Raw genomic sequence first — 26,803 nt, 5'->3', positions numbered from 1 at the left:
TTGTTTTGTTTTGTTTTGGTATTTACACAGCTGTCTGACACTTCCAAAGCCAGCCCCAATTGTATTTTTGAAAATGGAAGCTATTCCCTAAGGGGTGGGAGCCAGTTTTTTCACTTAGCACTATTCCAGAATTAATTCCTATTTGGGCACTGAACTATGTATCAGAGATGCCAAGGAACAAGAACTCCGAGAGGCCGTATTCAGTCGGCTTCCGAGCCTTGAAGAGGAATTTAAACTTCAGTTCCCTGCGAGCTTGGCGGAACGCTTGAGGCTGTCATTTGCAAACCACTGAATGCAGGAACTGTGTGTGGGAAGCCCACACACACCATCCTCGTGGATTATGGATGGTTTCGCAGACTCAGCAGAATGTCTGGATCCATGGACGGCTTGATCAGAATCAGTCATGTACTGGCCTGCACCAGAGAGATGGTTCCTACTGGATGGAAATTTCCCACAGGGAGGCCAGAGTGGAAAGCCCTCACTGGTTCCTGCTGCTTTTTTTTTTTTTTTTTTAAGATTTTATTTATTTATTTGACAGAGATCACAAGTAGGCAGAGCAGCAGGCAGAGAGAGAGGAGGAAGCAGGCTCCCTGCTGAGCAGAGAGCCCGATGCGGGACTCGATCCCAGGACTCCGGGATCAGACCCGAGCAGAAGGCAGAGGCCTAACCCACTGAGCCACCCAGGCGCCCCTGGTTCCTGCTGCTTTAACAGCAGCTCACAAGATCCCAGATTTTAAAACTGGAAGGGATCTGAAAGGCCACTGAGTCCCTCTTCTTGACTGCGGGATGACGAAACAGAGAGAAATGAAAGGAGGAACCCAGGATACATCATCTAAGAACAGTGCTCTTTCCTCTGTGCCATACTCCTTGTTCCAGAAAACACATAAGTTCCATGTCATTTTGCAGATCAAAGAAAATGGCATAATTTGGGGTCATGCCGTGGTCTGCCCGGCTTCCAGTGTGAACAGGAGACCTTCCTTTGCTATCACCAGCAGCTTTTGAATGAATTGACTTGTGATGCCTTATGTCAAAGGCAGTGTCACAGATGAGACCAAAACATCTATAAACAGGGCTTCATAGCACAGCCTCTCTGTGGCAGGAAACCAAAGTCATGCTACACCATTCACCTCCGTATCAGATGGGCAGCATCAAAAAAATCTGTATTAAATACTTTTGTCCATCTGCCCCATGGTTCATCAGATGGGAATGGAGGATGCTAAGTGCCTAGACAGTTGTTTTCTCGGTAAAACACGGCAAAACCTAGGGTAGGAATGCCCCAAAGCAGAACCTGAAACAAAAACGCTTTCCTGGCATGTTCAAGGTGGGTTTCCACTGCTCACGCACATTTGTTTTTGTGTTTTTGTGTGTTTTTTTTTTTTTAATTCACCATGGAAAACCTCCCCTATCCTAACAGACTCTGGGAAATCCTGGCATTAAGCAGAACATTTCCTCTGCTCATGAATCCATCACGGCTAATTATTGCCTCCTTGCCTTCCCATTTCCTACCCTCTGTCTGGAATATCTTCCCCCTCCTCTCCCATCTCTCAAGATTCAGCTTAAGTGGGCCCCTTCTCTGGGAAAACTTTTTTTTTTTAAACAATTTAATTTAATTTATTTAATTATTTTAAATATTTTATTTGACAGACAGAGATCACAAGTAGGCAGAGAGACAGGAAGAGAAAGAGAGAGGCGGAAGCAGGCTCCCCGCTGAGCGAGAGCCCAATGCTGGGCTCAATCCCAGGACCTGAGACCATGACCTGAGCCAAAGGCAGAGGCCTAACCCACTGTGCCACCCAGGTGCCCCTGGGAAAACTTTTTTGACACTGTTCCTTTTTACCACCACTCCACCCTGAGTTAGTGTCCCCTTTCTGTACCAACCCCATCCCTGCCCAAACCCAAAGCTTCCTTTCTCACTAAGCTCATCACACCCAGTTGTAGCTGTAGGATTACCTATCTGTCTTTCCCACCATAAAAAAGCACACTCCATAGGGGCAAAGAGCATTTTTCCTTTCAGCATTCTCTTTCACTGGAATAGTTGCCAGGGACAGACTAGGTTTTGATAAATGTCAGTAGAATTAATGAAATTTGAATTCTGCCTGCCTTTCAACCTCCCCCTCCATCTGGCCTCTGGGAACAGATCCTCGATATGACCAACTTCTCCTCCTCAAGCTGCCTCCTACCCTACTCATAAATGTCAATGCCTCCAATTCAAACACCATCAAGAACACCTCTGTAGTTGAACTTGGGGTGTATTGCTCAATGCAACAGAGAATGCATATAGCAGAACATCTCTCTGTAAGGTGTTGGGAAGGACTTGTAGATTTGGCTTGCATTGGATGATTTGGATAAGGGAAGTGGGTCATTGCTCTGGATTGGAGGTTGTCAGGAAATGGGGATGATTCTATGACTGGGTATAAGCAAATCTTATCCACAAGGTGGGAGGAATGAAGCAAAAGGAAAGCTAGAGCTGTGATTGGCAAAGAAGCTGCTTCCATATTAGCCAAACTAATAGGGCAATCTCTGGTTATTTTTGTGGTTTGGAAAATATTCTTACTTCTGTCTGTGTTCAGACACGAGTGATCATGTTTTTGTTTTGATTGATCATGGTCACAGTGTGGCCTTGTCTGGTGTTGTTTTGTGCAATTGTTTATTTCGACAGAACACCGAGGTCTAGCTGATCTATCAGGCCTGCTCCCAGATGCCAGGGGCCGCTTCTCTTTCTCATAACTTATACCCACTCCTAACTTTACCAAGCTGTTCCCCTACCTAGAATACTCTTCTCCCTACTCCGGCCAAACCCTACTTACATTCAAATTGAACTCCACAAAATCCCACCTTCCCTGTGAGGCTTTCCGAAATACTTCTTTCTCCATTAGATGATCGTTTCGGAATGCCTCTAGAAGTCTTGGCCGGCATGCCACAATTTAGTATACGACCACCTTCTCTCTGGAATGGCTTCACTTGTTTCACATGTATTGTTCTTCCCTGCTCAGTGCGGCAGGGTCATTTCTTACATTTTGGCATACTCCCCCTCCAACTGAGAAACTTGCTGAGGTGGAACGAATGGCTGGTCTGAGTAAAAGTGAGTCTGCTTCTGGGACACAGCTCTGAAAACAGCTACAAGCCAGCAGGGAGAAGCCACCAGCTTGCCTTTCCCCTTTCTTTTTTTTTTTTTTTTTTTTTTTTGCCTTTCCCCTTTCTAACACTCTGACCTTATCTTTTCATCTTGCCATCAGGAAACCATGTTCGGATTTTTCTTTCGGAGCATTCATTTCTTCCCAACGGTTATTTTTGGACATGTCTTCTGTCCCTACCTGTCCGTGAGTGCAGGACCTTCCGTTAATGCATTGCTGTCTCCTCTCGCCCTTCCATAGCGCCCGGGACGGAGTTTAGCAAATAGAAGGAAAGGCCCCGCAGTCCTCCACTAATCGCAGCTCCTGTGTGCTCGTCGCAGAAAGTCAGATACGTCCGAACTGTCTCCTCCGGGGCCGGGCAGAGAGTCACCTAGGAGAGGCAATGCCTTGGCCTCTGGCTTAAGTCAGGGCACAAGACCTCTAAGCCCGGTTAGCCTGCACGTCCTCCCGCCCATTACTCCCTACGCCGACAGTCCGCAGCTCTGGGGAAACCGTAGTTAGGAGCTGCAAGTTTCAACCACTCAGCACAGAGAAGCTGAGATTCGGGGCAGCTGGGGAAACATAAGGACTCGACCCCTATGGCGAAGCCGGCTAGCGGGAAGAGTTTTGATTTCCATCGCGGGGGGTGCGGGTAGCTTTCCACAAAGCTTTCTATCTCCAGAAACAGCCAATCCTAAAGCCCGAGAGGGCCTGAACACCAATTAAAAGTCAGAGGAGGTGGAGCCGAAGCCTTGATTGGTACCTGGTCTCCTGGGGAACCGGCGGAGGCCGGGCAGCGCGGATTCTGAAGAGGCTTCAAGTTGGGTGGTCTCGCGGTGACGGCCATCTTTATTTCTGGCAGATCAGCTGACGGGCACGATTTGGCCCAGCACGTAGGCGCCATCCCGTTTCCCTAGGGAGCCCCTGAGCTCCTCCCCTCTCGTGCCCCAGTCTTCGCGGGAGGGGCGGGGCCTCCCCGGGGGGGCGGGGCCGGAGCTAGAAGCCAGATTGAAAGCGGTGAGAGGCTGTTTGGCGGGAAGTTGGCTTATTTCCCTGGTCCCCGCCTTGTTTCTCCCCAGGGGCTTCACAATCTTCCCTCCACGATCTCGGCATAGGGCATAGTACCCTTTCGCACGGAGGACGCGATGGCTCCTAGGAAACGCCCAGAAACCCAGAAGACCCCCGAGGTGGCTGTGCGCCCCAAGAGCAAGAGGAGCAGAAGCCCCCGGGAGCTGGAGCCCGAGGCCAAGAAGCTCTATGTGAAGGGCCCTGGTACTGCCTGCGCCTGCTGCTTTAATAATTCCGCATTTTGGGGTTCTCACGCAGGAGGCTGGAGTGGGGGATGGGTGCTACTGGTTTCTCCAGACTGTCTCAAGTTTAGGATGCCTTGGGCTGTGCATTTTTCTGCAGGTCCTTTGACATCATTGAGCTTGGGCTTAACCCCCCTCAGGTGACGGGAAGAGGCAGATGAGCTCCATTACATAAGACACAACGGACCTTCCAATTCCTTGTTTGTCCCAGGATTTTTACACACGAGGACTGCTTAAAATAACCCTACCTTGCCTGGTGGTGTGTGTGCTGAATTTCTGTAGTCTTCTCCCTACTCTGTGTGTTTTGGTTTCCTCTGTAAGAACCCTCAATTTCCTTCCTTAGAAAACTCAGTCTCTGAGGTTTATTGAGGCTTGAACCTGGGGCGATAAGGAGTGTGGGGGAACACAAAAGACTGGAGCAGGGGGTTATTGCTGAAGTGCTTTTTGTCCATAAAAGAAGGAATGGGTTGTCAAGAGACCAGAATCATAGAGACCAGGTCCTCAAATACATCTTTATTCCTATTCTGAGTGGATCTACCTCTCCAAAAGCAGCTTGGTTAATTTCCAGCCACCAGACCCTCTAGATCCACCGGTTTCCAAAAGAGCAGATTGGACTTGGGGCCAACAACTGGTCACCTCTACATTATTTTAATGCAGGATTTAAAGATACTTCTTTCCCCAGTCACTTCTACTGAGCTATCCTAAAACCCTTTTATTATGCATCATATGTGATTTTAAAATTGTCACCCAACACTAGCATGAGTTTCCCAGCCCACTGGGAAGAGTTCTGCATAAACTTTATTCCTGTGTGTCCTTTCGGCTCCCTGCTCAGAAACCCTGCAAACGGTCTGGTTTCCTATGATTTCATATTTAGTTTCACTTCAAAATTACTATTTTGGAGAGTGTTTGGGGCAAGGGGCTGAATCCTTACTTTATTTCTTGTGCTGAGTGAGAGTGAGCAGACCATGGAAAGGTCTCAGGAGGTGATGGGAGAGACTGGCTATGCGGCATGAAAAAACAAGGCTTTCTTTCTGAGATTTCAGCAGGAAACTCTTGCGTGCGTGAGAAGAGAGAGGAAAATATGTGTCTGTTCTGCTTGGCAGGTTCTAGCAGAAGATTTGACTCAGGCTGCCTATGGGCGGGGTTGGCTAGCCTGCAGGTCCCGCCACCATGCAGCATCGTCAGGGCCCTCCACCACCATAAGCTAGGCAACGCTGTCTGGTCATCACTGCAGCAGGTGAGGTGTTTCCTGGCTGAAGTGCTCCAGGGGTTGCCTGGTACCTTTTCATTACGGGGATATTCTCAGGTTAGATGCTGGGTTGGTTCAGCGGGTTGTCAGAGTGGTCAGATCACCTCTATGTTGGGGACTGACCTACTGGGCATTCAGCCAGGTAGAAGTCTTATGCCATAAAGGTCTCATCTGGAATGAGCTCTGCCCCCTTCCTTTCCAAGATGAGTTCATACAGAGCCAGGCGGTTAGTTTTCCTTTGGTGGCAGGACTTGGCCCTAGAGCTCATCTATGGAGGAGGCAGAGATTGGCAATTTACCCAGGACCTGGGTTTTAATTCAACTTAATTCTTTTTTTTTTTTTTTCCCCCGTCTGTGTCAGGGTCTCCAGCAGGCCTTTCTGCACTCTCTGGCTTCTTACCGGATATTCCAAAAGGCTGCCCCCTTTGACAGGAGGGCCACATCCTTGGCATGGCACCCAACTCACCCCAGCACCCTGGCTGTGGGTTCCAAAGGGGGAGATATCATGCTCTGGAACTTTGGCATAAAGGACAAACCTACCTTCATTAAAGGGGTGAGCAGTTCCTTGTACCAGTCGGTAGTGCTGAAGAAGTGTTTGTGGAAGGAATGAAAAGTTATTGGGGAACGAGGAGATGATTGGGATCAGAAGGAACTGGATATTTTCAAACGAGTAAATGGTAATGCTAGTCAGATCTGCCTTGAGTGCCAGCCCTTAAAACATTAGAAGGTATAAAATATCGATCACCCTCTTGTAAGTTATCACACAGAACAGAATCTGAGCCCCTTAACTCTTGGCCCTGTCTCCTACTGCTGTCTTTCCCCACTTCCAAGGCTTTGAGCCACACTAGCTATTTCTATTCCTAAAATGGGGTCTTTGCACTTACTGTTCTCTTTGACGGGGGTGCTCTTTCCCACGGTTTTCTCATGGTTGGCTCCCCCTTACCACTCAGGTCTTGGTTTCATGTACTTCTTCAAACAGCTGTCACTGACCACTCTGTCTAAAGGAGCCTCTGCCTCACTCCTTCTCTCCCTCTCTCCTTACCCTGCCTCAGTCTCCCCACCCCCTGAACGATGTTTATCAGTACCCGATATGTTTTACTTATTTGTATGTCTCTGCCCATACAAATGTCTTCAGAAAGTAAGTTCCACATTAAGAGGGACCTTGCCTTTCTGGTTCACCGCCATATGCCTAGTGCCTAGAACAATGTTTGGCCTCGAGTTGCTGCTTTATATTTGTTTTTTTGTTTTTGTTTAATTTTAATTTTATTTATTTATTTGACCGACAGAGATCACAAGTAGGCAGAGAAGCAGGCGGGGGGTGGGGGGGAAGCAGGCTCCCTGCTGAGCAGAGAGCCGGACACGGGGCTCGATCCCAGAACCCTGAGATCATGACCTGAGCTGAAGGCAGAGGTTTAACCCACTGGGCCACCCAGGCGCCACTGCTTTATATTTGTTGAACGAATGAGGGCCTCAAAGTGTAACTGGGAAGATGGGATATGCATACAAGATAACTGGCACTTACGATGCTAAATGCTGCAGAACGTGAGAGAAGGAAGAACCCCTTGTGAGTTAGAGAGAAGGCTTGGGGTTGAGTGGGGAGTGGGGAAGAACAATAATTAGGTAAATGGAGAGAAAAAGGAAAGGCAGAGTGTGTTTGGGGCAGTTTGGCATAGCATTTTCTAGGCATGGTTAGTATTTATCATGAGTTGCTGAGACAGGACGGTGCTGGCCCCGCCACCAAAGAGAAGACCTTAGTTTGCCCAGCAGGGGGCTAACCGTGGAGGGCTGTACCGTCAAGAGTGGCTTTCTGGGTTTAGAGCAGAAGCCACAAACTCACATGCTTAAAGAAGCCAAACAGGAAAAAGAATGATAGGGGGTGGGGTCAGAGGTACACTGGAGACTATTAACATGTAAGAATCTAGGTCCCTTGGGGCGCCTGGGTGGCTCAGTGGGTTAAGCCTCTGCCTTAGTCTCAGGTCATGATCCCAGGGTTCTGGGATCCCAGGGTTCTGGGATCGAGCCCCACATCCAGCTCTGCTCAGCAGGGAGCTTGCTTCCCCCTCTCTCTCTGCCTGCCTCTCTGCCTAACTGTGATCTCTATCTGTCAAATGAATGAATAAAACCTTAAAAAGAAAAAGAATCTAGGTCCCATGATGGTATCAGATTTGATTTATTCAAATGAAATCTGAAGTCCTAATTTTTTTTTTTTGCATGAAATGTTCTGATTTTTAAAGATGGTGATGAAATATACCAAAAATGTATCCTGTTACCCATTTTTAAGTGTGCAGTTCATCTGCCTTATGTACGCTGGAGTTCTTGTGTAGCTGGTCTCCAGGATCCCATCTTGCAAAAGTGAAACTCTGTACCCCCTAAACGCTCAACTCCCCATTCTTCCGTCTCCCCATCCTTGGCAACCACCATTCTACTTTCTGTCTTGATGGTTTTGACACGCTCACGAGTATCTTGCATAAGTGGAATCACACAATTTTTATCCTTTGGCTTATTTCATTTTGCATAATGTCCTCTAGCTTCATCTGTGTTGTAGCAGGTGTCAAAATTTCCTCTTTAAGGCTGAATAATTCCCCACTTGATCCATCTACCGCATTTTGCTTCCGCATTCATCTGCCGATGGACACTTGGGTTGCTTCCACCTCTCGGCTCTTGTGAGCAATGCTGCTACGGATGTGGGTATGCAAATATCTCTTCAAGTCCCCACTTTTCAGGTCTTTGGGGCATATACCCAGAAGTGGAACAGAAGAGATAGATGAGGCCAAGGGTGAACCCAGGATGACTTTTCTTAAGTGCTTCCTCAAAGCAACCCATCAGAAAAGGCCAGGTTAGACAGGCTTGGGATGAGATGCATGCATGTTCAAGAAAACAGGGGCTTGGGGCGCCTGGGTGGCTCAGTGGGTTAAAAGCCTCTGCCTTCAGCTCAGGTCATGGTCCCAGGGTCCTGGGATCAAGCCCCACATCGGGCTCTCTGCTCAGCAGGGAGCCTGCTTCCTCCTCTCTCTCTGCCTGCTTCTCTGCCTACTTGTGATCTTTGTCTGTCAAATAAATAAATAAAATCTTTAAAAAAAAAAAAAAAAGAAAAGAAAAGAAAACCAGGTTCTTGAGGCCAGAAGAAAGGCAGCCAGAGGAATGCTGTGAACAGACCTTGGCTTCCTGCCCCGCTGGTGAGACAGGTGACCACCAGAAGGGGCAGTTTTTAAGTTGAAGTCAAAACCCAGAGCTCAGACAGGAAGAGATTTTTTTGTTGTTGTTTTGCTTTATTTTGTTTTTTTTTCCCCCTTGGAATCTAGGACATGGGAATAGAGAAATTTAAGAAGTAGCCTAAGGGTGTCCTGGAGGAAAGCCTCCTGATCAAAAGGGGAATGACATCTGCTTTAAACTTGTGCCAGGCTGAAGCTGCTTTGGGTTTATACCACTCTCTAGTATAATGTGACTTATAATGTGACTTTAAGTGACGTTTCCTCATGCATGGCAGAGATTGGCCTGAGCATCTGAACTTTGTGACTAGCAAGAGGCTAGATGGAGCAGAAGAAGGGTGTGATAGTCTGGAGACCTCTCTGTTTTTCTTCCCAGATATTAACGGAAAGTTGATTTGAGAACAGGGACTGAAGGAGAAGCAGTGACTCATTTTGCTACCTCTTTTTTTCTTTTTAATTAAAAAAATTTTTTTTTAAATTTTTTAAGTAGGCTCCATGCCCAACGTGGGGCCTGAACTCACAACCCCAAAATCAAGAGTCACGTGCTCCACTGACTGAGCCAGCCAGGTGCCCTCATTTTGTTACTCCTTTAGTCCTCTGACCTTGGCTCTGGTCTTTACATCTTTCAGGCCCTTGGCAAGAAAATACGTATGACATTTTCAAAATGAAGATAACTTGGTTTTACTCTTCTTGTAAAATGATTGATGCTTCTGAGAATTTCAAATAATACAGAGAAAAGCATAAAGAGTAAAAATTACCTGAAATCTCCATTTGGGGCCTCTTTTCTCTGTGTGTATATACTATTACACACACCCAAACCTCTACTTAGATTTTTGCGTGAATATTCTACCCTAGAACCTGTTGTATTTTACTTATTATATCAGATATTCTAGTTTAAGTTCGCGTACCAGATGACCACTAACAATATCCTACAATTCCCTTTTCTTTTTGTAATCCCTTTGGTTTCAGGCTAATGCAGACCTCATAAAAAGAGTTAGAAGTATTCCTACCTCTTGTATTTTCTGGTATTCTTTGTGTAGAATTGATACTATCTCTTCCTTAAAAATTTTGTGGTGTTTTTAGGACTGGAGTTTTCTTTGTTGGGGAGTTAACTATGTGTTCAATATCTTTCATAGCTATGGAGCATTTTAGGTCCTGTGTTTCTTGTGAATGAGCTTGGTAGTTTGTCTTTCAAGAAATTTGTCCATTTTACCTAAGTTGTTGAATTTAGTCACATGAATTTGTTCCTGGTATTTCCTTACTATCCTGTTAATGTCTACATGATCTTTAGTGATACCTACCCTCACATTCTTTTTTATTTATTTTTTATTTGACAGAGAGAAATCACAACTAGGCAGAGAGGCAGGCAGAGAGAGAGGAGGAAGCTGGCTCCCTGCGGAGCAGAGAGCCCGATGCAGGGCTCCATCCCAGGATTCTGGGATCATGACCCGAGCCAAAGGCAGAGGCTTTAACCCACTGAGCCACCCAGGCGCCCCTACCCTCACATTCTTAATATGAGTTATTTGTGTCTTTTTTTCAGCCCCAAAGTTTCCTCATACCCCTTTGCAATCCACCCCTCCCTACCTTTGAAAATTGTTGATCTGCTTTCTAACCCTATTGGCTAATTTGCATTTTCTAGTCTTTTCTATAAATGACATAGTACAATATATACCCTTTTTTTTCTGGCTTTCACTCAGTATAATTGTTTGAGATTCATCTACATTTTTACATGTATCTGTTGGCTTTTCTTTTTCTTTCTCGGTAGTGTTCCATTCTATCAATGTACTATAATTTATCCATTCACCTTCAAAAGGATATTTGGAATTTTTCCAAATAAAAACAAAGCTGTTAAGAACATTTATGTACAAGTTTGTGTGGACATACGTTTTCATTTTTCTTGAGTAGGTACCTAGTTGTGAAATGACTGTGTTGTAGGGTAGGTATATTTTAAGGATTTTTTAAAATAAGAAGACAATCTTTAATATTTACATATTTGCCATTTCCAGTGATTTTCATCCTTTTGTGTGATCTGGATTTCCTTTTGGTAACATTTTCCTTCTGCCTGGAAGTTCTTCTTCAACATTTCTTATAATGTGGGTTGGTTGGTGCTAGCCTTTTTATCTTTTGCTTGTCTTTTTTGGGATAAAAGATATCTTTGCTAGTATAGAATTCTAGGTTCACAGGCTTTTCTTTTTGTTTTCTTGCTTTTACTACTTTGGAGATGATTTCTGATGCAAAATCTTCTCTCATTCTTATGTTCCTCTTTACATGATTTTCCTTTCTTTTTTCCTTCTGGCTGCTTTAAAAATGATTGTGATTTATCTGGTGTATTTCTCTACATGTTTCTCCTCTTTGGAGTTCATTGTACCTCTTGGATCTCTGGGTTTGTCTCAAATTTGGAAAATTTGGGCCACCAGGATGGCTTAGTGGGTTAAGCCTCTGCCTTTGGTTCAGGTCATAATCTCAGGGTCCTGGGATAGAGCCCTGCATAGGGCTCTCTGCTCTGCAGGGAGTCTGCTTGCTTCTCTGCCTACTTGTGATATCTCTCTCTCTATGTCACATAAATAAATAAAATCTTTTTAAAAAATTTGGAAAGTTTTAAGCCATAATTTATTCAAATAATTTTTCTCTCCCCGCCACCTTTATTTTCTGGGATTGCAATTATATATATGTTAGGCTACTAGGTATTGTCTGTCCTACAGGTCATTGATAAACCGTTCATTTTTTAATCCCTCCCCCATTTTATTTTGCATAGCTTCTATTGCTGTCTTACATATTCACGATCTTCTGCATTATCTAATCTGTATTAGATGTATTTTGTTGTGTATCATCTTTAGAAGTTTGTTTTGGGCCTTCTTAAATATATTCTATTTCTTTTTTCATGTTTACTACTTCCCCTACTCTCTTGGCCATATAGAGTACATTCGTGATAGTGGTTTTAATGTTTTTGCTAATTCTATCATCTGTGTCACTTCTGAGGGTGTTTCTACTCATTAAGTTTTCTTCTGGTTATGAGTTCTATTTTCATGCTTCTTTGCATGCCTGGTAATTTCTCACTGGATGCCAGACATTGTGAATGGTACATGGTGGGATGTTGGATTGTGTTGTATTCTTTTAAGTAGTGTTGGGCTTTGTTCTGGGATGCAGTTACTTCTAAGCAGTTTGCTACCTTCAAGGCTTGCTTTTAAGCTTTGTTAATCCAGTTACTATATTAGTTTCCTATTGCCTCTATAACAAATTACCACAGGCTTGGTGTCTTAAAAGAACACAATTTTATTTCTTACAGTTCTGGAGATCTGGAGGTTAGAAGTCTGAAATCATTTTTTCTGGACTTAAGGTCAAGGTGTTGTCAGGGCTAGTTTTTTCTCAAGGATCCGAGGGGAGAATCTGTTTCCTTGTATGTTTCAGCCTCTTGTGACCATCTGAATTGCTGGGCAATGGCTGCTTCTTTTGTCTTCAAAGTGCATTATCCCGATTTTTGCTTCTGTCCTCCATTACCTTTTCTTCTGCCTCTGACTCCTCCTGGGTACCTCTTATAAACACCATTTTGAGTTTGATTATATCTATCCCACCCAGATAATCCAAGGTAAACTTCCCATCTCAAGACCCTTAACCACATGTAAAGTCCCTTTTGTCATCTAGTGTATTTATTGTTCACAGTGTCCATGGCTTAGCACATGGACATCTTGGGGACCATTATTCAATCTACCCCAGTGAGCATGGGTTTAAGGCAGCCCATAGATATAACCTGTTCTCACCCTGAGGCAATATCCTTCTGAGGACTCAATTATTTTTTAAAGATTTTATTTATTTATTTGACACAGAGAGAGAGAGAGATCACAAGTAGGCAGTGAGGCAGGCAGAGGGGGAGGGAGAAGCAGTCTCCCTGCTGAGCAGAGAGCCCGATGTGGGGCTTGATCCCAGAACCTTGAAATCGTGACCTGAGCGGAAGGCAGAGGCTTAACCCACTGAGCCACCCAGGTACCCCAGGACTCGATGTTTTATATATCAAGTCTTCCCTTTCCTGACCTTGAGAATTCAGACCGTTCTGAGGATTTCTCCCCGACCGATGTATGATGTTTCTCTCCGCCCCCTCCTCCAGTCTTGGGTAGTTTCCTCAGACACACTGATACATTAGTACTCCCCCAAAGACTTGAGGGGACCCTTGTGAAACTCTCCAGAATGCTGCTTCTGTGTGTCTCTCTCCTCCCCAGCATTTGCCCACCAATTCTTGGTATGTTGGCTTTCCTAAAATTCTGTCTCCTCAGCTCAGTGCAATTGCTGGGCTGTGTGGTTCCTCCCTGTTGTGGCCTGAAGACGCGCTCCAAACAGTCAAGCTGGGGCAGTTGCAGGGCTCTCTCCTTTCTTTCCCTCCTGTCTTGTGCCGTCTGTTGTCCAACGTCTGAGAACCTAGTTCATGTATCTTGTCCATTTTTTTGGTGGATAACGCAGGAGGATAGGACATTCCATCATGGTTGGAAGCAAAAATCCACACTTACTAATTTTAATAGTTTATCTGAAGATTTAAAATTTTTTTCCTACGCAATCTTGTCCTCTACAAATAAGGAGAGTTTGGTTTCTCTCTTTACTATTCTTATACTTCTTTTTTTTTTTTTTAAAGATTTTATTTATTTATTTGACAGAGAGAGAGATCACAAGTAGGCAGAGAGGCAGGCAGAGAGAGAGGAGGAAGCAGGCTCCCTGCAGAGGAGAGAGCCCGATGCGGGACTCGATCCCGGGACTCTGAGATCATGACCTGAGCCGAAGGCAGCGGCCTAATCCACTGAGCCACCCAGGCGCCCCTTTATACTTCTTTTTTTGCCCTATTCCATTGGCAAGACCTCTAGTACGTTGTTGGTGTTAAATATAGCAGACATCCTTGTCTTGTTCTTGATCATAGAAGGCTTTTCTATTTGATCATTAAGTATGATTCCCTCTACTTATTATTATGGTAAAATACACCTAACATATAATTTACCATTTTAACCATTTTTAAGAGTTTTTTGTTGTTGTTTAGTGATCTCTGCACTCAACATGGGGCTCGAACTCACAACCCTGAGATCAGCAGTTGCATGTTCTTCCAACTAAGCCAGCCAAGCATCCCCCCATTTTAGCCATTTTATTTTTTTTAAGATTTTATTTATTTATTTGACAGACAGAAATTACAAGTAGGCAGAGAGAGGAGGAAGCAGGCTCCCTGCTGAGCAGAGAGCCTGATGCTGGGCTCGATCCCAGGACCCTGGGATCATGACCTGAGCCGAAGGCAGAGGCTTTAACCCACTGAGCCACCCAGGCGCCCCTTAGCCATTTTAAAAGTGTACAATTAAGCACACTGTGCAACTATCACCACCAACCGTCTGCAAAACTTTTTCATCTTCCCAAAATAAAACTCTGTACCCATTAAACAATGACTTTCTATTACCCTCCCCTAAATCCACTAATCTAACTTCTGTCTCTATGAAGTCGACTCTTCTAGGTACCTCGTATAAATGGAATCACATGATATTTGCCCTTTTGGGTATGGCTTCTTTGATTTAGCGTAATGTTTTCAATTTTCATCCATGCTGCAACTTGTATAAGCACTTCATTCCTTTTTATCGCTGAATAATGGGCCGTCATATGGATATGCCACATTTTATTTATCCATTCATCTGCTGATGGACGTTTGGGCTGTTTCCATCTTTTGCTCTTATGAATACAACGGCTGTGAATGTTCACGTACAAGTTTTTGCTTGAACACCTGTTTTCACTTCTCTTAGGTACACACAGAGGAGCTTGTTTGTGTGTTAAAACTTGTCTGTTTTTGAATATCCTCTATCAGACTATGGAAGTTCCCCCTTTTACTTCTAAATAAAAGAGGGTACCAGAAGTTCTTCGCATGAATGATAATCGAATTTCATCAAATACTTTTTTGTATCTCTTGAGATCAGCATATGATTTTCCCCCTTTATTCTGCTAATGTGATGTTACACTGATTAATTTTTTAAAAATTTTTATTTATTTGAGATAGAGCTTGTGTGGCAGGGAGGGGCACAGGGAGAGGGAGAGGCAGGCTCCATGCCAAGCAGGGAGCCCAAGGCTGGGCTCCATCCCAGGACCTTGGGATCATGATCTGAGCCAAAGACAGACACTTAACCAACTGAACCACCCACACACCCCTATGCAGAGTGATTTTTCTATGTTTATTTTTGTTTTATATTCAAATTTTTTATTTAAATTTTCTTCCCCCACCCCTTTTTTTTAACCTTTCCAATTATATCTCTAGCAGGTAATACTGCTTCTTAAAAATTGTGGTAAAAGCATCTTAAAAAAAAAAAAAGGGGGGGGCGCCTGGGTGGCTCAGTGGATTAAGCCGCTGCCTTCAGCTCGGGTCATGATCTCAGAGTCCTGGGATCGAGCCCCACATCGGGCTCTCTGCTCCGCAGGGAGCCTGCTTCCTCCTCTCTCTCTGCCTGCCTCTCTGCCTACTTGTGATCTCTCTCTCTCTGTCAAATAAATAAATAAAAAATCTTTAAAAAAAATTGTGGTAAAAGCACCTAACATTTATCACTGAACCATTTTTAAGTGTATGGTAGTGTTAACTATATTCATGTTATTGTGTAGCAGAACTGTAGAACTTCATGGTGTAAAACTGAAACTCTGTACCCACTGAATAAGTTCCTCATTTTCCCCTTCCCTCAGGCCTTGGCAACCACAATTACACTTTCTGTTTCTATGAGTCTGAACCACTTTGGATATCCCTAAGTTTTGATGGTCTTATTGTGGTTACCCAGAAGCATGTTCTTACAGGAAATACAGAGTAGTAGCATGTTTGAGGACCATGGGACATCATGTTGGCAATTTATTTTCAATGATTTCAGAAAAGCAGGTTTTTTTTTTTTCCAGAAAAGCACTTCTTTGTTCAATTTTTATAACTTCAACAGAATTTTTTAGACAAAGTTAAAAAAAAAAAGGACTGATATTATTTCTTCCTTAAATGTTCAGTACATTCAGCAGTGAAGCTATCAGGGTCTGGAATTTACTTTGCAAGAAAGTTTTTAGTTGTAACTGCAATGTCTTCTTTTTTAAAAAAATATTTTATTTATTTATTTATTTGACAGAGAGAGAGAGATCATAAGTAGGCAGAGAGGCAGGCAGAGAGAGAGGGGGGAAAGCAGGCTCCCTGCTGAGCAGAGACCCCCCGATGCAGGGCTGGATCCCAGGACCCTGAGATCATGACCTGAGCTGAAGGCAGAGGCTTAACCCACTGAACCACCCAGGCAACCCCCACAGTATCTTTAATAGGTGTCAGACCATTCTGATTTTCTCTTTCATGTTCTGTCAGTTTGGCAGGTTTGCATTTTTCTAATGATTTTGTCCATTTCATCTAAGTTTTCAAAGTTATTGGCATCAGATTAGTTATATCCTCTTATAATTGTTTAAAATGTCTAGGATTTATATTGATGTGCCTTTTTTGATCTATTACATTGGTTATTGGTGACTTCCGTTTGATTGATCTCAACAGGGATTTATCAATTTCATTAGTCTTGCGTTAAACCGACTTTTTTTTCTTTTTAAAGTAGGCTCCATGCCCAGTGTGGGGCTTGAACTCACAACCCTGAGATCAAGAGTTGTGTGCTCTATGGCCTGAGCTAGCCAGGCACCCCCAACTTTTGTTTGTTAATTCTCTCACAGTATGCTTATTTTCTGTTTCATTAATTTCCGTTCTTTTTTTCCTCCTTTTTTTTTTTTTTTTTTTGAGATTTTACTTATTTATTCTGGAGAGGGAGAGGGAGAGAGAGAGGGCAGAGGGAGTAGAGGGAGAGGGCAAGCAGACTCCACACTGAGCACAGAGCCTGACATGGAGCTCTATCCCACAACCCTGAGATGATGACCCTGGAGGAAATCAAGAGTCAAACGCTTACCTGACTGAGCCACGCCGGCAGCCCTCTCCTACTTTCTTTTCCTGTTACTTTTACAACTTCTTGAGATGGTTGTTTTGAGGCATTGATTTTTAGCCTTCTTTTATTATGGATGCTTCTAGGAATATTTGTATACAAGTTTTCATGTGAACATACATATTCATTTATTTCTCTTGGGTATATGTCTAGGAGTGGAATTGTGGGGACATACGGTACTTCTGAGTTTTTGAGGAACTGTCAAACCATTTTCCACAGTGACTTCTCCATTTCACATTCCCATCAGCAATGTAGGAGGGCTCCAACTTCTCCATACCCTAAGCAACACTTTTCCAGCTTTATTGAGATACAATTGACAAATAAAAATTGCACATATTTAAAGCATATAGTGTGAATTTTAACATGGGTACATTGCAAATGATTGCCACAGTTGAGGCACCTGGGTGGCTCAGTGGGTTAAGCCTCTGCCTTCCGCTCAGGTCATGATCCAAGGGTCCTGGGATTGAGCCCCGCATCGGGCTCTGCTCAGCGGGAAGCCTGCTTCCCCCCTTCTCTGCCTACCTCTCTGCCTACTTGTGATCTCTTGCTCTCTGTCAAATAAATAAATAAAATCTTTAAAAAAAAATGATTACCACAGTCAAGCTAGTTACCATTCATCACTTTACATATTACCTTGGGTGTCTGTCTGAGAACACTTAAGATCAACTCTTAGTAAATTTCATATGCACAACACAGTATTATTAACTACATCACCACGCTGTACATTAGATCTCTGGAACTTATTCACCCTGCATGATTGACACTTTGTGCCCTTTGACCCACATCTCCCCATCTCCTCCATCCCAAAGCCCCTGGCAACCACCATTCTACTCTGAGCTTTTATGAACTCCGCAGCTGTAGACCCACATCTAATTGAGATCGTGCAGTGTCAGTGTCTGATTTATTTCACTTAGCGAAACTGCCCCCTGGTTGTCACAAATGGCAGGATTCCCTTCTCCTTGAAGGCTCCATGATACTCCATCATACATACATACCACATTTTCTTTATCCCTTCCTCTATCAGCAGACACTGAGGTGGTTTCCCTTCCTGGGCTATTGTGAGTAGCTACAGTGAACACAGGAGGGAAGATAACACGGTGAGAAGCTCGTTTCATGTCCTTGGACTCTATACCCACAAGTGGGACTCATGGACCATATGGTGTATTTTCTGAGGAACCACCATACTGTTTTCCACAGGGCCCCATCCAATTTACATTCCCATCAACCCAGTGCAAGAGTACCTTTTTCTCCACACCCATGCTAACAAACACCTCTTATCTTTTGTTGTTTCCATAACAGCCATTCTAACAAGCGTAAAGTGATAGCATTGTGGTTTTGATTTGCATTTCCCTGATGTCGGGGGGAGTGATGTTGACCGCCTTTTCAAATACCTGTTGGCCATTTGTGTGTCTTCTTTGGAGAAATGTTGATTGAGGTCCTTTGACCAGTTTTTAATGAGGTTATTTGGGGGTTTTTTGTTTATTTGCTTTTTGCGACTGAGTTCCTCATATATTTTTTATATTAACTTCTTATTAGATCTAGTTTGCAAGTATTTTCTCCCCTTTTGGGGGTTATCTTGTCACCACTTATAACTGTCCATCTTTTTATCATTGTCCTCAGAGGGGTGTGAAATAGTATCTCGTGGTGACAAACGGTGTTTAGCATCTGCTCATGTGCTCCTGGTCATTTGCATGTCTTTTTAAAAAATGTCTGTTTAAATCCTTCGTCCATTTTTAAATGAGGTCCATTTTTAAAAAAAGATTTTATTTATTTATTCGAGAGGGTTGGTGGGGAGCACGAGTGGGGGAAGGGGCAGAAAGACAGGGAGAAACAGACTGCCTGATGAGCATGGAACCCAATGCAGGGCTCGATCCCAAGACCCCGGGATCGTGACCTGAGCCGAAGGCAGACACTTAACCAACTGAGCCACCCAGGCGCCGCAGGTCTATTTTTTTTTTAAATATATTAATCACAATTATTTTCAAGCCTGTATCTAATAACTCTAATATCTGGATCTCCTGTGTCTTTCAAATGTTTTTTTCCTTCGTTTTTGGTTATTTGGCCTCACCTTCTGATATGCTGGGTGATTTTAGATTCAATGCCAAATATTACGTATGAAAACGTGTAGAGATAATTTGGAGTTTTGAGTGGTGGTATTTTTCTCCAGAGACTTTTTTTTTTCTTTCTGACAGGCAGGTAGGATGGAACCAGATCATCTTCATCCAATGAGATTGAAATGATTTGAATCTGGGGGCACCTAGGGGGCTCAGTCAGTTAAGTGTCTGTCTTCAGCTCAGGTCATGATCCTGGGTCCTGGGATCCAGCCCCACATCTGGTTTCCTGCTCAGCGGGAAGCCTGCTTCTTCCTCTCCCACTACCGCTGCTTGTGTTCCCTCTCTCTTGCCCTCTCTCTCTCTGACAAATAAATGAATAAAATCTTTAAAAAAAGAAAGAAATTATTTGAATCTGGGCTTTTCAGTCTTTGTGAGCGTTAGAATAGTTCCAGTTTGCTCTTATCTCTAGCATGTCAGGAATCCTAACTAAAAGCTGGATTTTTTTTCCCAGACCTCTCCTCTTGCCCTACGAGACTGGCAAAAACCTCAGCCCAGCTTCTCAGCCTTGGAGCCACCTACCACTTTCCGTTCAGCTTCTCTGCAGTTTGCTCCCTCTGCTTCTCAACCACATCTTTCTGGGCTGCATAGGCTTCAAGGGGAAAGGCGGCATCCAAAGTCAGGTCTACCTGCTGCTTCTCTCTCTAGGATGTCAGTCTTCAAGGCCCTGATGCCTTCATAGCGCTCACTGACTTCAAAAACTTCCCTTTAGAGATACTGATTTTGTTTCCTTTTTCTAGTTCTCAACAGAAGGCTGATGGGCTAGCCATCATCTCTGGTATTGGAAGTTTCCAATGTATTTGGTTATCATACTTTGCCCTGGTTTTGTTCTTCCTTCTCAATAAAAGAGTTGGTTGTAACCACTTAAGTCAACCCTTACTAGAAGAAGAACACATGTGTATTTTAGCTTAAAATGTTTATGTATGTGTTTACTACTGATGCTCTGACATAAGACCAGTCCTTTTCTGGGAGTCATGGTCCACTGATGAGGGCTCACCTGGTTTTACAGAAATCACCCCCATAATGTATTTTTTATAGGGTCCCTTTCCCTAAAAGTGGAGACAAATTTTTTTTTAACATTTATTTATTGGGGGTGCCTGAGTGGCTCAGTGGGTTAAACTTCTGCCTTCGGCTCAGGTAATGATCATAGGGTCCTGGGATCAAGGCCCACATCAGGCTCTTTGCTCAGTAGGGAGCCTGCTTCTCCCCTGCCCCCTGCCTGCCTCTGCCTACTTGTGATCTCTCTCTGTCAAATAAATAAATAAAATCTTAAAAAAAAAAGATTTATTTATTGGGGCACCTGGGGGCTCAGATGGTTAAGCATCTGCCTTTGGCTCAGGTCATAATCTCCGGGTCCTGGGATCAAACCCTGCATCAGGCTCCCTCCTCAGTGGGGAGTCTTGCTTCTCCCTCTCCTTCTGCGTCTCCCCTCACTTAAAAAAAATCTTTTAAGATTTTATTTATTCATTTGACAGGGCTCAATCCCACAACCCATGAGTTCATGACCTGAGCCGAAATCAAGAGTCAGACACCTAACTGACTGAGCCACCCAGGTGCCCCGTGAAGACATAATTTAAAGGCAGTTGTGAAGCAATCTGATTGCAGATTCTTCTTCAGGTTTTATTATTTCCCATGCTATGTGTTTATAAGTATCACACCATGCTTAATTTGACAACTATCATATTTAACAATTCATTTTTTATCTAGTTTTTCCAAAGTGTTCAACGTGACTGTCATAGAAATAAGTGTTCTTCCTTTTTGCCCGTAGTTCTTCTGTTTAATTAACTGAACATGTTTAAGTAAATGTTTAAATGTTTTGTTGAAATGTTTAAAGTTTATAATTTTTATGAAATGGTTAATAAATGACATGTAATTAAGTTACATGTTTAATTAAATTACATAATTACAACAAAAAGTACAACGGGCATATACGGGTTTAAGAACAGATGCCACGAAGCGTGGGTGAGCACAGGACTCAGCTGTTGGGAGCAGAAGGTGATCCCAGCAGCAAGGGTTGGGCGGACCACAGGCACTGGTTAGACTCCTTTGGAAAGGGGACGGAACGTGCCAGTGAGCATGTTGAGTGAGCTAAGCGGGCGCTGGGTCAGAGGCCTTGGGGACTCTGTGAGGCTGGGAGAGCAGCGGCCTAAGAGCTGGAGACGTTGCTGACATTATCATGATCGTTTTTATCACCGTTGTCAGGGATGTCTGGAAAAATTAGGAAGGAACTCAGATCTGACTCCTGCCCTCCTAATCCAGGCCCTGTTCCGAGCTGGGGCTCTTCTAAAGAGCTCCGGGCAATAGTAAGTAAGCTGTGGTGTGTCCACATTTCGGAATGGCCAGCAGGAGAATGGGTGTGCGATGGGTACACACAGCAACCTGGCCGTGTCTCGGGGGCGCCATGCTGAGTCAGATGAAGGGAGCCAGTCGCAAGAGGATGCAAACTGTTGGAGTCACTTCTAGAATGTTCCATTCAAGGCAAAGCCATAGCATAATGATGGAGAGCAGAGCCACAGTGGCCGGGCTGTTACAGGTGGGGCGGGGGTGTGACCATGCCGGGAGGGCACAAGGAAGTTTTTTGAGGGGATGGAACTGTTCTGTGTCCCAATTTGGGTGGTAGTTATTCAGATCTCTGTGTTCAAATTCATAGAACTGTATTGTGAAAACAACCTAATGTACCGTAGGTTAGGTTTTTTTTTAAACGATTTACTTAAAACTAAAATCTTAAGCAAGAAAAGAGCGTCTTGGAGCACATCACCATGTCCAGGCCCTTCGGCTGGCCTGGCCACACCTGCTGCCCACCGGGCTCTCTGGTCCGCAGAGCCCGTGCGCCCAGGCCTCGCCCTCCGCCTGGGCCAATGTCATTCACTGGCTTTTCTCTTCCTTGTGTTAGATTGGAGCTGGAGGGAGCATCACTGGCCTGAAGTTTAACCCTCTTGATACCAACCAGTTTTTCACCTCCTCAATGGAGGGAACAACTAGGCTGCAAGACTTTAAAGGCAACACTGTCCGAGTTTTTGCCAGCTCAGGCACCTGCAAGTGAGTAGCCTCGCTAGGAGGGAAAGGGCGTTGGGGCTCTCGGTGTAGTTCTGGTGAGAGCTCCCAGGTCTCGTGTGTGTTCCCCACACCCGGCACAGGGGAGAACTGCAAGGTGGCGACCATGCCCCACCCTTCCCGCTGAGACTTTGCGTAGCTGCTCTTCCTGCGTTCCGGGTGCGTTACTGCTTCAGTGAGGGGTTCTAGAACCTCCACTCTTCCCAGCGAGGGAAGGGCTTTGGCTCTTCTGTAAGGCGTTCCTGTATCAGACTAGACCTTGATTCTCACTAGTTCACGTGGCAATGGCCGGGAAAGCCACTTAAAGGTTGGAGCAGGAACTAAGAATTTAAGATTTCATTCCTGTCACATCACTGGGGTGTACGGATGCAACCAGTTCCTTGAGGGAAGCTGAAAGGGATACAGTCATGTCCATAGAGCCCATGGGATGCCCCAAGAGCAAGTGACTAGAGAAATGACAAAATGCTTGTCATTTGGATTCCTAACAGAGACATGACTCTTACTGTTCTCTAAAGAGTCCAGGGTGTGTGTGAGGGGGTCTGACGGCACTGGCCGCGATCCTGGGCGGCCCCACACAGGGCAGGGCAGAGACGGGTAGACTCAGCTCCACGCGTTATTCTTCCACAAGAAACCCTCCCTCTGAAAGACATTTGTAGGTTTGTGGGCACTGTGGCAAGGATTTGAGTGTTTGAGAGAAAAGAATATGAACCTGAGCTCTCCTAGCCAGGTTTTAGGATCCCTGAAGCAATCCCAACCCAATCCCTTCATCCTCAAGTAGTCAGAGAGACGAAAAAGCAGGACAGAGCCCCGAGGCTGTGTGTGCTTTTTTCCCCTAAGTGCTCAGAAGAGGGCAGAAGTTCCTTTCTCACCAGCCCTGCGGAAGAGAGCTGGGCAGTCCGTTTAGTTTGTCATCTCCTTTGGCCCAAAGGGTAGAGAAGGGAGAAAGCAATAAAACAAGTCCCAGGGCTCTAGGGGAAGGCTAGCCTGGGGACTTGCCTTATGGCTCTGAGCCACTTACTGGCTGAGTCACTGGACACATTTCGGAGCCCCATGGCCCCATCCCATCTGACGGCTGGTAGACAAGTACGAGGGCTCCTCTCCGGGACTCTGTGGTGAGATGGTTATTCCTTCAGCAAATCCTGATGGGATGGCTCTGGTACATTAGACGCCAGAGCTGCAACAGTGACGGAAGGGACCTTGCCTCTGTCCCCAGCAATCTTACAGCACAGTCTCTCCCTCCAGCGTCTGGTTTTGCAGCCTGGATGTGTCTGCCAGAAGCCGAATGGTGGTCACAGGAGACAATGTGGGACACGTGATCCTGCTGAACATGGATGGCAGGGAGGTGCGTTCTCTGGAGCCCAGGTCCTCCCGTTCTCTCCCTTACCCACTGCCCCCAACCCTGGGCCTCCCTGCGCCCCATCTGAACCGAGCCCTTCTCTGCAGCTTTGGAATCTGAGAATGCACAAAAAGAAAGTGACCCACGTGGCCCTGAATCCATGCTGTGATTGGTTACTGGCCACAGCCTCCGTAGACCAAACAGTGAAAATCTGGGACCTGCGCCAGGTTAGAGGGAAATCCAGCTTCCTCCACTCACTGCCGCATAGCCATCCTGTCAATGCAGGTGTGATATACCAGATTTCATCCTTCCTGCAGACCCTGCCTGTCCAACCGCTTCTGGGTTTTTTTTTTTCCTCGACACTTAGGAGTTGCTAGGTTAAACCTCTACCCTGAGAACGTCAGCCAAGTGGATGTCTTGGAAACTTTGAGTCTAGCTGCCTTCAACAGCTGTTAAGTTTCTAGAATTTTTTTTTAAATTTTTTTATTTTTTAGAGAGAGCACAAGCAGGGGGAGGAGAAAAGGGAGAGGGACAAGCAGACTTCCCACCGAGCGAGGACTCTGAAATTACTAACCTGAGCCCAGGAGTCGGCAGCTTAACCCACTGAGCCACCCAGGTGCCCCAAGTGCCCACAGTCCAGAGTCACCTCTTCCCTTCCACCTCCGTCTAGAGCGGAGTGGGAGAGAGGGTGCCCCTGCAGGAGAAGGTCTGTGACAGCCAGGATAACAAGGGCCTGGGTTTCCTTCATCTCCGGGGCTTTTTACTTGCCAGCTTGTTTCAGTCCCGATGGAGCCCAGCTCCTGACCACTGACCAGAAGAGTGAGCTCCGGGTTTACTCAGCCTCCCAGTGGGACTGCCCCCCGAGCCTGATCCCACACCCTCATCGCCACTTCCAGCACCTGACGCCCATCAAGGTAAGTGATGGAGGCAGGGAGCTGTGATCACGGGGATGGACCGGGTCTGCCCCAAGTAGGGAGAGGCCAGATCCAACATCCCTAATCCCAGATCTCATCCTGCACCACGCGAAGCCGTCTCTTCTCTCCCGGTGCTCTCTGCAACTTCTGTCCCCCTTCTGCAATCCCACTGTGCTGGGTTTTCTTTGTCTCCCATAAATTCTTTTCCTGGGTTCTTCAGCTCAGCCCACCTCCCTGCTCTTCTGCCGTCACCTCCGGTTACCTGCGTGTGCTGCTGGCCCCCCAGCTGACCTCAGCCCCCAAGGCTGAGACTCTTTAAGTCTTCGCATTCCTTCCTGCCCACACCCCAGGCAGCTTCAGCTCTGGTGGTTCCTCTGCTCTCCTGGTTTCTGTTCTTTTTCTAACAGCGCAGTCCCTCTCCAGACCTCCAGGTTTCGTGCCTGTACTTCTTTTGTTAACATAGCACGGGGTGGGGTGGGAGGCCCCAGCTTCAGGTAGGCCGGCACCCCCGGTTAGAGTCCTTGGGTAAGCTGCTTGACTTTTGGATCTCGGTTTCCTCGGCTCTAAAAAGCGAGTATCAGTATCTGATGGACAGGGTTGTTAGAAGAATCCATATGCTTACGGCACTTGTCTAGTGCCTGGGAAGTACAACGTCAGCAGTGATCATTTAATATCAGAGTGTCTCCCCATACCTCAGCTCAAATCCAGGCTCTTAAGAACAAGGGTTCTTCACTGGTTGGTTCTTACTGATCCATATGTCATCTCCCACTTTGTATCCAGCCAGGACAATTTCCAAGTGAGACTTGTGACTTATTTCCGAGCCATGGCACGTACCACTCTGTCCTTCCTGCTAACCATGTCTTTCCTCCTCCAACACTTCCTTGTGATTTCTTAAGAAAACCCCATCTGATTCTGTCATTCCGACTAACTGCCAGATTTGTTTTGAGCGGAGTAAGCTGGGGAACATAGGTTTCCTTCCCTTTTTGGCCACTAGCCATTCTCTGCTCAACTCTTCCATCCTTTGTGTTGATGCAGGAGGGACAGCGGTGGGATTCCTTCAGTACTATTGTCCTACGCGGTTTTGGTTACCGGAGACTTTTTGCTCGGTTGTAGGCTTACCTCTTTGGTTAACGTCTGGGTCAAGCGGATATTAAAACATTTATTGGTTGGTATGATCTCAGGAAATAGGAAACAGAGAGGAGGCCTGAAGGTGTCCCAAGGTCCAGAGAGGCCAGTGTGGGGTTAAAAATTTGGGAGGGTGGATACACACGCACTTGAAAGCTGTTCTTGTAGTTTCGTGTGGGTCTTATCTCCATTATTAAATTGCTGGCAAGTGTGTTAACAGTTGAGAGTGACAAAGAATACTTCCGATGTCCCTCTTGATTGTACTTGGCAATTTATTCTCATGACAACTCTCCATCTCCTAGGCAACCTGGCATCCTCGGTACAACCTCGTTGTCGTGGGCCGATACCCAGATCCTAATTTCAAAAGCTGTACCCCTCACGAATTAAGGACAATCGATTTGTTTGATGGAAACTCAGGGAAGATGATGTATCAGCTCTATGACCCAGAATCTTCTGGTATCATTTCGGTGAGGTTTGGGCCCTCAAATATTGATGGGAGGACGCAGGGCTTCAACCTACCTTAACTGACCAAAAATGACCAGAAATTCGTTCTCATGTGTCCTTCACCCAACACCTCACCTCCTCCTGATGCTTATGCCCTTGTCTCCGCAGCTCAATGAGTTCAATCCTATGGGGGACACGCTGGCCTCTGTGATGGGTGAGTGAAGCAGGTTGTATCTCAGATTGGCCAAGCCCTACCCTGCTCCCCCAGGTTGAGCGCAGGCCCCCCTCAGCTTAGCCAGTCACCCCAGGGTCAGTAAGTCAGTAAAGACTTTCAGGAGACAGCAGACTCTTTGGCCTAGGCCCTCCATGCCTCTTGCTTTGACTTGGTCATGACAATGCCTGGCTGCTGTCCTGGTTTCCTGGTACTTCCCGACCAAGGCCTAGGTGCCCTAGGTGTCCTGGTTTCCTGGTACTTCCCGACCAAGTCCTAGGCTAGCCCTGAGCTAGCCCCAAGTTCTCAGAGATGGATCATGGAAGGTGCAAGACTGGTCTCACTCCTCCTAGGTTATCACGTTCTCATTTGGAGCCAGGAGGAAGCTGGGATGCGGACATGAGACCCATTAATGAAGGTGTGAGCCAAGCCAGAGCTTGGAGCCACCTGAGAACACATCCCGTGTGAAGAGGCGACTGTGTGTTAAAGGGCCAAAGGTATCCAAGTCTTAGGGTCGGAGCAGGGACACTGTGGCATGGGACACTGTGGGACTGGGACACGGGCATGTTAACTGCTTTGGACTTAGCTCCAGAAACTTCTCCGGGGTTGGTACCCCAGGTCCTCCAAGGGTCTCTGCTATATCTGCTATATCCAGCCTGGAGCCAAGCTTCTCCTGGGGCCAAGGGACTTCTCTGTTCTTTGACGTGCAGTGACAGAGGGATCAGGTAGTGGTCCTTAGTTTGTGCTCACGATTGACGTGGCTAATAAAACCATACCCAACTGAGCTTCTG

General features: G+C 45.7%; 1 protein-coding gene across 2 annotated transcripts; it reads left to right on the top strand.

Moving 5' to 3' along the window:
* Positions 1–4,136: 4,136 nt before the first annotated feature.
* Positions 4,137–26,734, top strand: DDB2 (damage specific DNA binding protein 2). Of its 2 annotated transcripts, XM_046015523.1 has the most exons (10): positions 4,137–4,385; positions 5,527–5,660; positions 6,033–6,224; positions 21,822–21,967; positions 23,225–23,324; positions 23,426–23,603; positions 24,090–24,232; positions 25,660–25,824; positions 25,970–26,015; positions 26,366–26,734. In XM_046015523.1, the coding sequence occupies exons 1-10, from the start codon at positions 4,259–4,261 to the stop codon at positions 26,413–26,415; spliced, it is 1,281 nt and encodes a 426-aa protein (XP_045871479.1). In that variant the 5' UTR covers positions 4,137–4,258; the 3' UTR covers positions 26,416–26,734. The 2 variants fall into 2 exon arrangements, 1 of the variants encoding a protein (XP_045871479.1); XR_006819973.1 differs by having other exon boundaries at positions 25,660–26,245; positions 26,293–26,734.
* Positions 26,735–26,803: the final 69 nt, after the last annotated feature.

Source organism: Meles meles, chromosome 8, assembly GCF_922984935.1.
Source record: "Meles meles chromosome 8, mMelMel3.1 paternal haplotype, whole genome shotgun sequence".
Taxonomy (NCBI): domain Eukaryota; kingdom Metazoa; phylum Chordata; class Mammalia; order Carnivora; family Mustelidae; genus Meles; species Meles meles.
Note: the sequence above shows the minus strand (reverse complement) of the source record. Positions and strands in the feature narration are given on the sequence as shown.

Excerpts from the sequence above, each read along its gene's own strand:
- DDB2 (XM_046015523.1), top strand. The coding sequence starts at position 4,259 with ATGGCTCCTAGGAAACGCCCAGAAACCCAGAAGACCCCCGAGGTGGCT. Across the intron at positions 4,386-5,526 it reads GCTCTATGTGAAGGGCCCTG|GTTCTAGCAGAAGATTTGAC; the intron begins GTACTGCCTGCG and ends TCTGCTTGGCAG. Across the intron at positions 23,325-23,425 it reads TGAACATGGATGGCAGGGAG|CTTTGGAATCTGAGAATGCA; the intron begins GTGCGTTCTCTG and ends CCTTCTCTGCAG.